At 37.1% G+C, this 17,780-nt stretch overlaps 1 protein-coding gene across 1 annotated transcript in view; it reads right to left on the bottom strand.

The window, feature by feature from the left end:
- Nucleotides 1-427: 427 nt before the first annotated feature.
- The window catches only part of LOC137237142 (aminopeptidase N-like), a 35,285-nt gene continuing 17,932 nt past the window's right edge, over nucleotides 428-17,780 (bottom strand). Inside the window, exons 2-6 of the mRNA XM_067760438.1 lie at nucleotides 15,639-15,794; nucleotides 15,109-15,583; nucleotides 4,182-4,420; nucleotides 2,868-4,104; nucleotides 428-2,785 (exon numbers count right to left, since the gene is read on the bottom strand). Coding sequence (XP_067616539.1) covers nucleotides 2,561-2,785; nucleotides 2,868-4,104; nucleotides 4,182-4,420; nucleotides 15,109-15,583; nucleotides 15,639-15,794 — 2,332 coding nt within the window. The 3' untranslated portion in view covers nucleotides 428-2,560. The remainder of the gene's footprint in view (nucleotides 2,786-2,867; nucleotides 4,105-4,181; nucleotides 4,421-15,108; nucleotides 15,584-15,638; nucleotides 15,795-17,780) is intronic.

Raw genomic sequence — 17,780 nt, 5'->3', positions numbered from 1 at the left:
TAACTAAAATTAACGATCCTAATGTAATTATTTTCGATGAAGTTAAAAACAAAGAAAATGTAGTACATAAAGATAAACATTACTTTAATACTTCGATAAAACTTTAAATTTGATTGAAAAATAAATCCAAAATTTCTTTTACGCAGCCACGAAGGCTCAAAAACTGAAAAATAAAAAGAAAATAACACAAATTTTGTATATTCAAAGAGAAAAAAAACTTATTTCATAAAAATTGTTCATAACACAAAAAATACATATTTAATATATAATAGAAATGTAAAACTTTGAATTGAATCTATAAAACATAAATACTTACAAAGAAACATTCAACATATATTATAGTAAAGTAAAATGTTATTAATATTTATAGCTTTTATTTAAATTACAATAAACTACAAAAATGCAACTACAATTTGAGTATTCTAAGTATAAAATCTTTTTTAATTAGTAATAAAAATGGTTCCAAACTAACGAATCCAAAAGGGGAGGAACACCCTAATATGTTGTAAACATATTCGTTTATTCGTTATTTCGCAACAATTTTTATAAGTTTATGGGCAGGAAGAATGTGACAAAACTGATCACTTTGTAAATTCTTCTTTTCCCCAAAAAGGGTGATGTAAGGGTAAAATCCCACAGATTATCTTTTATAAATCAACATCGTTGCTCACAATACAAGATGTGTCATTGTGAACAGTGCATCTTGCCAGACAGAATAAAAGATTGTATATACGTTATGCATTCAACTGCTGTAATATAACATGTAAGAGTGAAAAGGGTATATGTGTGTGGTGAAACATGAAAATGCCGAGCCACCATTTCCAATCGTCATTTTCATGTTTCACCGCCATCATTATAATTTGCATCTCACTTTACTGCGGACATTGTTTTCTATATAGTTTGGCAGTTTAATTCGAGGTTATGTTGCGAATAGAGTGGAAGGCACTCGCAGGCCGTGAAAATAGGCACTCGAATGGAGTGGAATGAAGAACAGTAGGCAGACCAGAGTTGCATTGGATCAATCATTGCATCAATATTAAAGATAAATTTAGAAGAAATAATTAAATACTTGAGTATAAGCAAACATTTTCTTTTAATTACTGCAATGACACCTTACATAGATGCTAATATTCTAAAATTATAACATTTTATGTATGTTTAAAAAATTAACTTCAATTTCCCCAAGATTTCCGTAATATGGCTATTAGTGATGTTTGTGTGCGTGTGCAAATTTTGAGCGATCAGCTGTTAGTTGCGCTACTTGGTAAAGTTTACAATGACTGCGGACGTGTTCATCCAAATAATTATTAAATCGGGCACGAGTTTTGTATTAAAATTTTGATGGTAATCAAAGTGTGGCGACGACGACCACCAGGCCTTTAACATAGTGATGAAAGGACTTAATAAGGCGACGATATGGAGGCGGCGCCCTCCAAGAACAAATCTTGGCAGGTAACATATGGCGACAGTTTCCGAAAGTGACTTGCAGCTGAATTTCATTGCGGAATCTTAGAGTGGAATTTTTTCGCCACTTCACATGGCAAAGGTGCTGTAGACGGAATAGGTGCCGTAGTTAAACGAAAAGTCTGGCAAATCGTTAAAGCAAGAAATATCATTCTGATGCCTTATGCGTTATGCTTCTATTAATGTGCCAAGAACAACATTGATGGAGTTAACATTTTGTATATCTCAAATTGATAGTTTTTCTAATCAACTGTCAGAGTTATGGCAAAATGTTCCAAATATCAAAGGAGTTAAAAGTATGCATTGGTTTTCACATTTCGACAGTAAATTTATTGAAGTTGCTCGGACCGCCTATTCCTTAAAGAATATAATTAAAATAGACCATACCAAAAACTAATAACTTTCTTCTAAATTTTTTAAGTCGTTTTTACTATAATGTTACTTGAGTTTTTATTTTCAATAAAATTGAAGTGTTATAATGAAAAAAATTCTATTTCCTAGCTAATGGAAATTTTGTCGTGTCATTTATGTCGCGTCCATATTCCTTCTATACTCAATTAAAAAAAAATAAGAGAAAATTATCATATTTCATAAACCTACGAATAACAGTCATCCGTTCGCATTTATTAACATATATATTGTATATATATAAAAATCCTTAATTTGCTGTATTTTGTATATTTCTGAATGCGCCTCAAAAAAACCGTTTATATTTGTCGCGTCCGTATCACTTTATAATTGCTTATAACTACGTACTTATTTGCAAAATATCCTTCCCGTATATATTAAAGTCTAGCACTTTCATAGCCCTTTAAAACAATATCAATATATATAAACTTTTACTTTGTCTTCTTTGTATTGGACGCAGCGTGCAAATGTTGCGTCCGTTACCGTGGAAATGCCCATATAATAAGTCACTAGTTTAGCTTTTAATTTTTCCAATATGACACGGTTTCAAGGGAATGATATATTTTTATTGTAATATAAAAAAAAAAAAAAAACAAAATCAATGGAACATTTTTTGAGGACTTAACGATTGACTTTCATCAGCATTTTGATCTTTTTATACATAAATAATAAATTAATTAGCATTTTTCTATAAAAAACTTGATAATATCAAAGTAAGCGTCATTAATACACAAAAACTCGCTGTTCTAAGTGTTGTACTCTCATTCGAACGATGACGCTTGACATATGATATGATTGGTTCACGATTTTTATCAAGCCAATCAAAGTTGACTTTCATATTTGCCCTGACTTTGTTCTCCAAATTTGGTTCTGCCATACTGCTGGTCTTAATTGTATCTACCAGGTCGAGAATCTGAAAATGAATATAATATTATAAAGTTTTCATTTTATTTCATTTATATATGTAATTCGTCTCTATTATAACACTTGCTTACCTTTTTCTTCTGCTCAATATTATTCACATAGTTAGCCATACCAACTACGTCTTTGCTGAGTGGATTGGTGTTATCCGTATAGACATATAGTTTGCCATATTCTTTCCAGTTGTCATTAAGAAAATCAATACTTACTAACAACCCCTCTGCACTTTTTGAATAAGTATTGCTCAATATGGAGGTGCGGTCTTCATCGGTCAATGAGTTACTCAGATTGATGGAGCTACTTAAGAACTTTAGTAATTGTGTCGCATTTTGAGAACAGCCCAATGCACTCAGCAAGTAGGAGCGGTAACTTGTATCCTTCGAATTAAGAAAATCATTGAGAAAGTAATTGTAATCATTATCACTGGATTTACGGAGTCCGTTACAATAGGCTTGCTCGCTGAGATTTGGTTCAATGGCAACACCATTGTTGATAAGTGCTTTGAGCTTGTTATTGGCATCACTGAGACAATTCTCCACAGAAACTAAACATGCTAAATTTACTGCTCTGTTTCTGGTAATTTTACGTAGGAGCTGTTCGCCGGGAACTTCATTAACGCCTAATTTTTCGTAAATATTGCTTACCAGTAATGCAACATATTGTTTAAACTCGCTGTAGTCGGAGTCACCGTTAAGGTAGGCATTGTACGTAGTTAAAATTGTGTAAGCAGCATACCAAGGAGCATACTGATCCTCGCCAGGTAGATAAGCCATTAATTCTAAAAGAATACTATGTGGTAGCCTATTAGTGGACACAAATGTGTAGGCATCATACAATATTTGAGCCCGATTGCGAGGATGTATTCTATTCGGACGATCTATCAGACCCTGAACTATAAGATTCCAGTTTTTATCATCGTAGTTGATTCGGTAGTAGCTGGTTGATTGCTTATTTAAAATTAACCAGTCGTCACCATCAAGTTCATTATCGGCTATAACAATTTCTTTAGTATTTAGAAGGTAGTGAGTAGCAGTGGTATTACGGAAGTCAGCCCTTGATGTGGTGGCGTAATTCAACGGGATGTAGTATTTTTTTGATGACATATTTGTTTTATTTTCATTGTATGCAGTTTGAGTTACGGTAAATGTTTTCGAGGTGTAGTTACGTAACACTGTGAGCAATGGATAACCAGACTGTTGAGACCATGTGGGAAACATAACTTCGATGATTGCAGGAATGGGCAGTTTGTGCTCATCTACAGCACTCTGAATTGCCGCAAATAGATGCCATTCCTCGGTAGAACTGAACGCACTGAGTATAAAAAGAGTATCAGTCGTTTATATAATACTTGAAATTATACGATAGAACAAAATTTGTCGAGTATTTACTTATCGGTTAGATATTTATTCAAACTCGAACGAAAGACTTTTCTGCCCAAAGCATGCTGCCACATGTGAAGTACACACGCGGGTTTGGCATAAGATGATATATCATAACGTGCTGCTATTTCTGACGGAGTTTGAGCGTAATGAGTCATTGGAGCGACAGTTCCCCTCCCATCATTTATCAGTGCTGATTGATATTGGTTCGTATGCATTGTCTGATAAACATCCCATTCGGGGAAAAGCTGTTATGCAAGGTCGAAAATGAAAATAGTCGAATAAGTTCATACTTAATTGTAAAAGATACTTCCAAACAAGTAAAGGTGTCTAAGTTCGGGTGTAACCGAACATTATGTACTCAGCGTGAGCTTCAATTGTACATTTCATTTCAGATAAATTACTTTTCTACATAAAACGTGGCACCACCCGTTAAAAAAAAAAAAAAATTCTCCACATTTCCTCTTACAATAAAACTTTATAAGTGAAACAGCATTGATTCAAAACTCTTTCGCGTGATTTCAATACACAAATGTCTTATGCTAAACGATTGACAGCACCTGTTAATACTGATGATTTTCCAAATACAACTGTTAACACCAGTGCTGCTGCTAACATTGCAATGTCTCGTAAGAACAAACAAAGCGAATGCTGTTGGCAACAGTACTAATTCTGCTAATGCTGATGATTCTGATGCTGTTAATGTTCCTGCTATTCAACTCAATTCTGGTAATGATTCGGCTGCTGTAACAACAACCGCACTTGCAGCCCTTATCACAGCCCCTGTTTCTGAATCGGTTGCTTTAGAACCTGGTGCTCCTAGGGAGGTGACTTCTGTTCCCCCCGTAGGTCCATTTTTGAATCACGGCTCCACGCATCGCTGACGGAAGCTGATATATCTAACTACGTTTGTTCCAAGCTTGGTGTTGAACTTAACAGCAATATTCATGTTTATAAGTTTAATTTTAAATCTGCGAGAGAGAAATCTTCTTTCAGAATCTTAGTTCCTGACAAATTTTTTGATAGGGTACTCGATTCTACTTTCTGGCCAAAACACTCTGTGGTGCATTTGTTTACTAGAAAGTCGAACCGTGACCGCGCTACTTTAAATACCCCAAAAAACTTGCCAGGCAGCACTCCAGAAGTGGTACAAACTTAAATTATGTCTTATCAAACGTAAATAATATCTCACTTAGTATATTTTATCAGAACGTTAGGGGGTTGAATACCAAACTAACGGAAATTTTTCTACTGAGTCATGAGAGTTCTTATGACGTACTCGTTTTTACTGAGACCTGGCTAAACAGTATTTAATGCTGAAGTTTTATCGAGTTCGTTTCAAGTGCTTAGAAAAGACCGACTGGCCAGAGCTGGTGGAGGTGTGTTAATTTTCTACTACATTCTCCCACAATCTGAAATTTCCTTATATTTGAATCATTCCTCAATAGTGAAATCTGTGTGCAGTACTACCAGGGCCTGTGACTCTGTCACTGTACTTGGCGATTTTAATCTGCCATGTGTGTCATGGAGTCTTATCGACGGGAAGCTAGTCCCTACTTCTTCTCGCACTATCCACTATCATTTCCTAAACGAGGTTGCAGATGTTGGACTTTTTCAAGTTAACAACATTCAGAATACACTCGGTAAATGCTTGGATTTAATTTTCTCAGACGATTCAAATTGTTTCGTAAATCGATATGATCCCCTTTCCCTACCTGAAGATGTGTATCATCCTGCTCTCGCGATGTTTATGGAATCTCGCAATCTATCTGAGCGTACCTCCAACGTAGTGCGAAAGACCCCTCACCGATTTCTGTTTAGAAAAGCCAATTGGTCTAAAGTAATACTCGAAATATCGAGAATAAATTGGCCTGAGTACTACGGGTATATTGATGAGAGTATATCCCATTTTAGTAACGTAGTATACGGAATATTTAAAAAATGCTTACCTATGTCCGAAACAACTGCTATATCATCATCGGCTTGGAGCACTAAAGAATTGAAACGCCTGAAAAATCAGAAGACGCGTTCATTCAAACGTTACAAACTTTCTGGATCAATGGCCTATGCCGCCTACTCAATTTTACGTCACAAATATATCACATTGAACAGAATTTGTTACAAGAACTATATCAGTAGGATTAAAAGCCAAATTTTTGACAGTCATCGTCGGTCATTTTACAGCTTCGTTAATTCAAAAAGGAAGATAAAAGGATTTCCTTCTACAATGAAGCTCAATGATCAGATTTCCAACGACAGCTTTGAAATTGCTAATTTTTTTGCGGATTTCTTCGAATCAAATTATTCAAACACCCATGATTACCCGCCATCGAATTATCCTTTCAGATTGTCTCCTCTGGATTCCCAGGCAGTCCCATATATATATACTGATGATGTTTTAACTCATCTGGAAAATCTAAAAATTTCTTACTCTAGTGGTCTGGATCAAATTCCGTCGGTAGTGCTGAAATCTTGTGCTCGATACTTTTATCGACCTCTAGCCTGTTTGTTCAATGCATCCCTGAAGCAAGGCATATTCCCCAAGAAGTGGAAAGAATCATTCATTATATCACTGCATAAAAATGGAAGCAGAACGTGTGTTATAAATTGTAGAGGAATAGCCAAATTCAACACTATTCCTAAGCTATTTGAATGGATTATCACAAAACAGATTACTTTTAGAGTATCTTTATTAATTGACTTTTCACAACATGGCTTTTTCAAGGGTAAATCAATGGTGCCCAACTTGCTTGGGTTTACAATCTTTGTATCCAACAGTTTTAAGACTAATTGTGAAGCTGGTGTTATTTATATTGACTTTAGTAAGGCATTTGATAAAGTGTCTCATTCTATACTTTTATTCAAACTTGATCGGTTAGGAATTCCTCCATTGCTTCTATCTTGAGTTCCTTTTTATGTGAAGGAAAGAAAAAAAACAGTTATATTTAATAATTGTTGGTCTCGGTTCATAAACGTAACTTCTGGTGTTCCTCACGGCAGCTACCTTGGTCCGGTTTTGTTCCTGTTGTTCATTAATGACCTTCCTAGTGTTTTGAAGTGCTGCAAGCCGTTGATGTACGCTGATGATGGCAAACTTATAATGCCTATCCGCTCACCCGTGGATAGGGCATGTCTTCAGGCTGGTCTGAATAGTCTACTTGACTGGTGTAATGTAAACGCCATGTCACTAAACCTACCTAAATATAAGTTCACCTGTTTTACAAGGAGGTCCTTCCAATCCCATGATTATATTATTGGCGACTATGTAATCAAGCAATCACTAATTTTATTGATATAGGAGTTACAATGGACCCAAAACTGGATTTTAAATTTCATATTGAATCTTGAATGAATAGCGCTAAAGTTACTTTGGCTTTCGTTAAACGTTGGTCTAAAGCATTCAATGATCCATACGTTACAAAAACTCTTTTTATATCATTGGTCAGGCCTACTTTGGAATACGCTTCAATAATTTAGAATCCGCGTTATCAGGTTCATTCTGTCAAGCTGGAATCTGTCTAGAAACAATTTTTGCTTTTCGCTTTAAAACACTTACCATGGGATCCTTCTAAAAATCTTCCCCCCCTATTGCATCCGGTTCAAACTAATACAGTTGCCCACGTTGCAGAGCCGCAGGGAGATGCTTGGTGTATTATTTATTGTTAAATTAATAAGAGGTTCGATAAGTAGTCCAATTTTTGGTTGGTGAAATTAAGTTTAACGTTCCTATTAGGCCATCTAGACATTTTCAATCAATTTTTGTAGCAGATCGAGTTATGAAATACATCAACCACTTCGTTGTTTATGTCATGATTTTAATAAACACTGTAAAAATTTAGACGTCTGCGACTCGTTTCTTGGTATTAAAGAATACCTTTTAACCACATTAAATTTGTAATTCGAAATGAAGCAAAGAACTTTTTTTGTTGTTATATCGGCCTACTGATTTGTAAGATCGCGGGTTCGAATCGAGCTCAAAGCCTAACAATAATTATTTTATCATTATTATTGTTATGATAATTTTTTTCTTTCTTCTGTTCTAATTTAATAATTTTTTCAATTAAGAAAAAATTTATCATAACAATAATAATGATAAAATAATTATTGTTAGCCCTTGAGCTCGATTCGAACCCGCGATGAAGCAAAGAACGCTAAACCGTGATAATTCTGTTCAACGCTCTGTTTCAAATATGACGTACCAGTTACTTGAAACTTGTTTGCAAAATTGCGTTGTGATCATTATATTTATATGTATTGTACTATTTATTCTGTATAAATTCTATTCTGTATAAATTTTATCTACTATTAATTTGCTCTATTGTCAATTTCATAAATTATTATTTAATAGCTCTTTAGTGAGTACATTTTAACACATTTACAACATTTTAACTTGTGATGGATTCCATATAAGTCGCAATTAAACGCAGAGTCTAAATTCAATGTGTTCTCTTTTATTATAATTCACCGGAAGGGAAAAAAGAGGAAAAAGGAATATAGATACAGTATAGAGTGGAGACAATTTTGTCTATACCGCATGGTGATGCCAGATCTGTATTATGTTAATTAGTTTCAACACTTTCCCTCAGGTCTGACGTCATCAATGAGTTGATTTAAAATAGATAAACGTACATATGCATACAGGTTACTTTTTACATTGCATTATGCTTACTGATTCAATTTGTACAAACATATGTATATAAATCATAAAATTCCGAAGTTTCTAAATGATTGGTTTTATGCCTAGGTTTTTAACGCAATTGAGGTGCTTGCTTGAAGTCAAGGTTTTTGTCAGGACATCTGCGGGCATTTCCTCTGTGCTCATGTATTTTATGGTAATGTCTTTTCTTTCGACGGCTTCTCGGACGAAATGGTGACGGATGTCGACGTGTTTCGTGCGATTGTGGAATATCGGATTTTTGCTTAACTTGCCGGCACTCTGGTTGTCATTGAAGATAACTACTGGTTGGTCTTTGCCCAATATTTCATTCAGCAAACGTTTCAGGTGTATGGCTTCTTTTGTTGAGTCGGAGATGGCCATGTACTCAGCCTCGGTGCTCGAGACAGCCACGGTTCGTTGCTTTCTGGATTCCCAGCTAATGGCTGCGCCGGCTAATGTGAATGCAAAGCCGGTGTATGACCGTCTGTCGTCTACGTTAGATCCCCAATCAGCGTCAGCAAATCCCGTTAATGAAGGACCAGTGGTGCGAGTATAACAGATCCCGTGATTTTGTGTGCCCTTTAAATAGCGCAATACGCGTTTTGCTGCCACCCAGTGTGCTGTTCCGTAGCTGGTATTAAATTGGCTTAACACGCTGACTGCATGGGCGATGTCTGGTCTTGTTGATACGGCGAGATACATAAGTGATCCCACTAGGTTCTGATATGGCAACTTACTTGCAGAACGAACGTCTTCTTCTGTCTTTGGCGACATTTCTTTAGACAGTTTTATGCTCGAGTTAGCGGGCGTACTGACTGGTTTGCAGTCGTTCATCTCAAACCTTTTTAGTAAGTGTGCAACATATTTCGATTGGCTCATTGTAATAGTGTTCGATTTTAGGCATTGGTTGAATTCGATTCCGAGGCAAAACTTTATCGGGCCTAAATCTTTCATTTCAAACGTTGAGGCGAGTTCAGCTTTTATTTGTGTTAACTTTTGCCTACTGTTCGAGGCTACAATCAGGTCGTCAACGTATATGGCGATTAGGGCAGTGGTGCCGTTTTCGCGATGTATGTACAGGCATGGATCGCTTTTTGACGCCGTCATGTGCATGCTCTGTAATTTATTGTCCAGCTTTTGGTACCACAGTCGGCCTGACTATTTCAAGCCATAAATTGCTTTTCTCAGTAAACAAACTTTATTTTCAACATATCTGGCGCTTTCCGTGTGACCTACTACCTTATGCAATTCGTCGGGCAGGGTCATATAAATTTCGGTTTCAATGGCTCCATTAAGGTACGCACTTACAAAATCGAGTTGGTGGACTTCCAAACCCATTTCTGCAGAAATGGCCATAACTGAGCGGATAGTGTTAGGCCTGGCTACAGGTGCGAAGGTCTCGCTATAGTCAATACCGGCTCTCTGGGTGAAGCCGTTCGCTACAAGCCTAGCCTTCCTGCTTTCGATGCTTCCATCTGACTTGTATTTGGTGCGTAGCGCCCATTTTGATTCTACGACCTTCTTCCCAATAGGACGATCTACTATTTCCCATGTATTGTTTGCGAGAAGTGTGCGATATTCTTTTAGCATGGCCTTTTTCCATTCGGTTGCTTCGGGACTAGCGAGTGCTTCTGCGTGGTTTCCTGGATCTGTACTTTGTATCAATGCTGTGCTATAAGGACTATCTTCGATTTGTGCATTTTCATCATTTGCCGAACTTTCGTCACTCGAGGGTATTTCGATGACCGGTACCATGTTGTGCTCTAACCGTGGTCTGCCACGCGACTTGGCCCGTATTTTCTTTCGGCGACCTCTCCCTCGTTTCATTGCTCGGATGTCGTTTACTGAAGGAGGACCCTTTATTTCTTCGTTTGGTTGTGGCTGCTCTGTTGGACATACGTCGATCTGTGTATTTGTTTTATTCGGTGTCGGTTGCAATTGCATTTCGATATCGTTTGTGTAAAATTCCTCGTACGTATCTGGCTTATTCTGCGAAGTAAATACGACGTCCCTGCTGCGACGTATCTTTCTAGAGTTGGGATCCCACAGGCGGTAACCTTTCGACGTTTCAGAATAGCCTACGAATATGCATTTTATCGACTTTGATTTAAATTTACATTTGTTCGTCGTTTTGTCTAGCATGTATGTAATGCAGCCAAATTTTTGTAAGTAACCACCATGTGGGGCCTTCCCAGTCCATATTTTGTATGGTACTTCACCATTCAAACTTTGCGATGGGCAACGATTGCGCAAATAATTCGCCGTGTTGACAGCTTCTGCCCAATAAGCCGGCGGGAGGCCATATTGGATTAACATGCATCTAGCCATTTCTAAAATGGTTCTGTTTTTGCGCTCGGCTACTCCGTTCTGCTGTGGCGTATACTCAATAGTAAACTCTTGCCGTATGCCTTCGGCTTTCAAAAAGTCTCTCATAGCGTTACATGTGTACTCGGTACCATTGTCGCTGCGCAAACATTTTATTCTTTTACCTGACTGTGTTTCGACCAAACTTTTGTACTCTTTGAATTTATCTATGACTTCGCTTTTGTGTTTCAAAAAATATATTGTACACCATTTGCTCTTGTCATCGATGAACGTGACGAAGTATCGCGACCCTGCGAATGATTGTGTTTTCATGGGCCCGCATACGTCGCTGTGCACTAACTCTAGAATGTCTTTGGTAGTGCGGTTCGATTTTTGAAATGGTTGCTGAGCTTGCTTTCCCTGAATGCTGGTAGTATACGTTGTTAAACTCGTTTTAGTGTTTGCGTTGACGCCGAGAACTTTTCTTTTTTCGATGATTGCTTTGAGGTCTTTTTCGTTTAGGTGGCCGAATGCTTCGTGCCAATCCTGGAGCGTCGTTATTTTAGGGCTGGCTAACGCTGCCGATTCAGCTTGTTCTTCGACGTAATACAAGTTGTTTTCACGCTCTGCTATGAAAACTTTTGCGCCTGTCGATTTATTTGTTACGATGGCTTTTGTTCCCGTAAATTTTACGTCGAGACCGTGTTGAGTCATTTTTGACACTGACAATAAATTTGTACGCAGGTCCGGTACGTATAGAGTATCTTTAAGTGTAACGTTGCAGCCTGTATTTGACGTGACCTTTACTATTCCGTGGCCTGCTATTTTCGTGAGACTATTTTTGGCTAAAGCTAATGTCTTGCCGGTCGATTCTTCAAGGGATTGGAATTTCGCGTTAGACGAGCACATGTGGGACGATGCACCCGAATCGAGGCACCACTTGTCACTTGCCAGAACGTTGCTTGCGCCTAAAACCACCTCTTCTGCATTACACGTTGAATCATTCTGGTTTCGTCTCTGACCTTTGTTTTTAAATGCCTTAGATTTGCACTCCCTGGCCTTGTGCCCAATCTTTCCGCAAGCATGGCATGCGTACTTAAAGGTGGCCCCTTTTTGATCTCAATTGTTTGAATGCTGATAATTGCTGGGTTTCTTGTTTCCGGTGCTTCTGTTCGCGTATAAGACATCTCCATGCGTTGCCGTGCCATTTCTGTTGCATGCCTCAAACTCTTCAAGCAGTTTCACTTTCAGGATTTCTAATTTCGGTAGCTTTTCCTGAGACTCGATGGCGATTCTAAAGGTTTCAAATTCGTTTGGAATGCTGTACAGGAGCAGGACAGTCAGAAGCTCCTCTATGACAACTAAATCCATTTCTACTAGCTTGTCGACTATATCGGAGAATTTTCGTAGATGTTCCCGAATGTCATCATTAGGACACATTTTGTGCAGTATGAGTGACTTAAGTAACACAGCTTTTCGCGCTGGCCCGCGCGATTGATAAACAGAATGCAGTTTGTCCCAAATGTCTTTTGATGTGCGACAGTGCTTTATTTGCTGCAATTCGGGTGGGCTCATTGATAGCACCAAGTCAGACTTTGCTTTGGCATCGTTGTCTTCCCATTCACTAACTGCTGCGGGTGGTGACGCTAGTTTGACACAGCTACCATTCACGTACTTCCACGCATCATTTTTTGTCAAAATAGCCTGTACCTGTATTTTCCAGGTGTCAAAGTTATCTTTGCAAAGTGGTTCAATTTTCACTGTCGTAAAGCTCATTTTGGATTTCAGCACTGGCGTTGAATTTGACACTGATGTTTGCTGAGGTTCGATTTGTTCACGATTTCCTTCTTCTGCTTGGCTGTTTTGTTTTGGTTCCTCGTTTTCTTCACTCTTCATTTGCTTAGTTTTTCACCAAGTTTTTCATATTTTTCTTCTATTTTATTTCTATATTTTTACCTTCACTTTGTGATTGCTATGATGTCTTTGTAATTATCTTTGTTTCTTCTGTTTTACTTTTCGTTGGCTGTCAGTCGTACAACTGTGCTAATTTTCTGTATACTTCTATTGGCTTTCAATTTGCTCTGTGTTTTTAGCGATTGATTTTGTTCTTGCGAAGGAGTGAACTTTTTCTATGTGTATAACACTTTATTTTTTTTTTTGGCGTGTGCGCAGTTAAACGGTATGAGCTTTTCGAAAGCTCTCGGGTACTTGCATAAGGCAAATGATGTGCGCCAACGTGCGAAGGTTAAAATGAATACGTGTATACTGAAGAAAAGATTTCAACTTACGATTCTGCTTTATGAATTACACTTAGAGACTCAATTTTGCGGTTGCGACTTTATGTGCACTTCCTAGGCGCAGTGGAAGCGTGCTGGGCCCATAACCTGTGATGGATTCCATATAAGTCGCAATTAAACGCAGAGTCTAAATTCAATGTGTTCTCTTTTATTATAATTCACCGGAAGGGAAAAAAGAGGAAAAAGGAATATAGATACAGTATAGAGTGGAGACAATTTTGTCTATACCGCATGGTGATGCCAGATCTGTATTATGTTAATTAGTTTCAACATAACTTTTGCTTACTTCTAAGTTTCGAATTGAAATTGTCAAGCGTTTAATTAAATACTGTTTAAATATTACTTTAAATCGATGACTGCATATGTTTTATATATCGCGTATTATATCTGTGAATTAAGTGTCGGTATATTTGGTCTGTATAATTGTTTAGTTTCTAGACTGATGAATAAATAAATGAATAAATAGCTTATTATTCTAGTCTACGACCCTTTTAAACTTGTTTTATATCTAAGTTGCCGTGGTCCTTAGCCGATCCCGTCCATTTTTAACAGAAATATTTTCTGCTATAAGGAAAATATGTGTACACAATTTCTTTGCGATATGTTAATTTTTCTTCGAGTTATGGCTCCCGAAACATAGAAAATTGCTAAGTCATAAAAGGGGCGGTGCCACACCCATTTTCAAAAATGTTTGTGTTTTCCAATTTAATGTTATAATTCAATTTAGAAAGTAAAATTCTATTGTTACAAAGCTCTTTTTCGCTAAGATATAGGTTATTATTTTCGTGTACGACCCTTTTAAAAATCGTTTATATAAAAGTGGGCGCGATCCTTAACCGATCTCGCTCATTTTTGCAGAAATATTTCCTGCTATAGGGAAAATTTGGCTACCCAATTTTATTACGATCCGTTAATTTTTCTTCGAGTTATAGCTCCCGAAACATTGAAAATTGCTTAGTCATAAAAGGGGCGGTGCCACACCAATTTTTTTTTTATATTTGAAGTTTTTGCTATTTATTGTGATAAATCCACTTGGGAAATGAAATACCATTGATATAAAGCTCTTTTTTGCAAAGATATAGCTTATTTTATTCGTCCACGACCCTTTTAAAAATCTTTTATAAAAAAGTGGGCGTGGTCTGCAACCGATTTCGCTAATTTTTCTTCAACTTTGTTACGATAGGTTTAACGATTTTTGATTTATGATTAATAATATTTGTAAAATTAATTTTATCACAAGTGGGCGCTGCCACGCCCATTTTACAATTTTTTTCAAATTTTTATCAAGAGTCTCAATATCAGTCCACATATCAAATTTCAACATTCTAGGTGTATTATTTACTAAATAATCCTGGTTTTTGTGTTTTCCAAAATGTTATATATATAAAAAGTGGGCGAGGTTATTATCCGATTTCGCTCATTTTTAATACCAATCTATTCTGGGTCGAGATAAGGTCATGTACCAAATTTGGTGGAGATATCTCAATATTTAGTCAAGTTATCGTGTTAACGGACGGACGGACGGACGGACATGGCTTTTTTCGATCCTGATGATTTTGATATATGGAAGTCTATATCTATCTCGATTCCTTTATACCTGTACAACCAACCGTTATCCAATCAAAGTTAATATACTTTGTGTGCAAAGCACGCTGAGTATAAAAACACAATTACATACCTCATCCACCACCTCATATGAAAAGAGTGTAGCAAAACCTTCCTTTAGCCATAAATATGTCCACCATTTAACCGCCACGTGATTACCAAACCACTGATGAGTGAACTCATGCGCAATAATATTGGCATCGGTCATTTGAGAACTTTTCGTTGCTGTTGTTCTGTTATAGAGTAAGTATTTTTCATCATAAGTTACCAAGCCCCAATTCTCCGTAGCGCCACGTTTGTCAGGTATTGCCAATTGTACCATTCGGGGTAGAGCGTATGACACATTGTAATAATCTGACAAATGTTGTAAAACTAATATGCCTGTTAGTAGGGTAAATTCGTGAAGACTAACACCTTCTGGCTTTGAATATAACTGATGTGGTATTGAATTTATTGAACCTTTAGTTCCTTCGTAATCGGACACATGGAATGCAATCAAATATGTGGGGACAGACACATTCGTCTTATTGAAAATAGTTACACCATTTCTGAAAATAAGTTATTTTTTTCTTAGACGAATAATTCAGAAATGCTGATACTCACGAGCTTGCACTTTCGTTCTTAGGCATATTCGATAAGGCTTTGTATGAGGGATGATGTCGAATGGTCACTGTAAATGTTGCGCGTTTGGCTGGTTCATCGTAGCAGGGAAACGCTAAACGGGCATTTGTCGCCTCGAATTGTGTTATTGCCATATAACTGCAATATATAGAACATAATGTAAGAGATTTCCAAAATTTGGGTCTTAGTATATCTGTGAGAAAATATCACGCTGCATGAAGAAAGCAAAAGTTAAAAATGTTCCTCTCCGGGTCTGCAAAAAATAAAAAAATTTTCCTCACCCTTTAAGAACGAAATCTGTGTTTTTCATATATTTTCTTTATTTAATAATTGATTTTACTTTTGCACTATGCCAAACAATATAAAGGTATTAGTACTGACCGCAAAAACAACAAAATATAAAGGTAGTTATTTACGTCCGACCCTGGCAAAGTTTGTCGCAACTATAATTAACCTTAACTATATCTATTGGTATCGGTTTTTGATAAATTATCCTAAAGAATGTGCTTACTTTATAAAAAAAGGAAATGTAAAAATTGAATAACTGTCTGCACAAGTATAAGTCACGTTGTCGAAACGCATAATGTAATAATGCCAGGTGCTCGATGTAGTGATAATCTTCTATAAGAGGCATTCCATATGAAAAGATAGGTCGACCTCTCCGATTTTCTTCAAATTCGGAAGACATGTAGTATTTGACGTCTAGAATAGTTTGTGAAAATATTTTTCAAAAATTTTGAATATTTTGGATTTTATTGACAGTTGAAAATTTTTGAAAGCTTTTTTTGAGTTAAAATATTGTAACGAATTTGCTTGAAAATCGTCTTATTTGCAACCCTCTGCTAAGTTCGTATCGCTAAACTGTTGAATAAATAACTCCAATATGTAATAATGCAAAATGGCCTTTATTCAAGTACTTCACAATAACACTTGTACTTTGCAACGAATAGCTTACTTAATAACCAAACTGATTGACAGCTCAAATGAAACTCTACTATTCAAAATAATAGCTCGCTAGATAGCGCTTAATCCAAATCTCAAATCAAACTGAATTACTTCTTACTCGCCTGCCCCGCTTTTATAGTTTACGCTGCATACTTCTAGGCTCTTCCATTTCCAGAACTTAGCAACTATATTCGTGTGTGTATAGTTCTCATATAGTTTTTACTTGTTTACAATTGTCTACTTTTTAGCGCTTCTCAGATGTACATATGTGAGTTTGTAGTTTACAGTCTCCCGCACACACAAAAGCGTATAAGTAAATTCATCTGTGTGTGACATCTCATCTCTCGCTGCCTTGTATGTAAATGTTGCTAGTCGGAATGTGTACATATGTGTAGACGCAATTATTGATTCGTTTATGTAGATACATAATGATTGAATTATTGATGTGAATTCACGTCACTGCTTAGCATCGGCCTGGAGATGGCAGCACTCCTTAGTTTTGCTAACATTCGTAACACTGCCCTCCACCTAAGTCTGATCGTCCCGATCAGACAAATCTCCCAATCTAAACGCCGCTAGCATCTCCAAATGTACCACCCTTCTAATCCGTGGTTTCCCAGTGGTTTGTATGCGGTAGATGGTATCACTGATCTTCTTCAAAACTTTGTACGGGCCTTCCCAACTGCACCGAAATTGGGCTGGAACACCTTTCCGCCGGTGAGGGTTGTTTAACAGTACCAAATCTCCATTCCGGAAACCTTCCGAATTATTTTCCCTGTCGTACCTGTGTTCCATCTTACTACTCATTATTCTGGATCGTTCTCTCGCACTCTGTTGCTTGGCCAATGAAGAACTACTTTGTAGAGCTTGTTCTTGACGGATTGGCTTCACATACTCAGTATCGTTCCGACGTTTCCCAACAAAAGTGCGCGCTGGCTTGAAACCATCCTTGCATTCTTTCTGAAAAATTAAATTCTTTCAGTCATTTTAGTGCGTCCATTAGGGTTTGTTGATGCCGGTCTTTTCCTCGCAGGTACTTTTAATTTCGCTTTATTTGGCACATTCGATCCATCAACCTTTGCTCGATCTACTTTCTTTGACTTTCGTGGTCTCTGTCGAATCTCCTCCACCAGCACTCGCTTACTGCTGAACCCTTTTTCTAAACTGAAGTTAAGTGGC

This window comes from Eurosta solidaginis, chromosome 1 (genome assembly GCF_040869045.1).
Source record: "Eurosta solidaginis isolate ZX-2024a chromosome 1, ASM4086904v1, whole genome shotgun sequence".
In the NCBI taxonomy this organism is placed as follows: Eukaryota; Metazoa; Arthropoda; class Insecta; order Diptera; family Tephritidae; genus Eurosta; species Eurosta solidaginis.
This window is presented reverse-complemented; position numbering and strand designations above follow the sequence as displayed.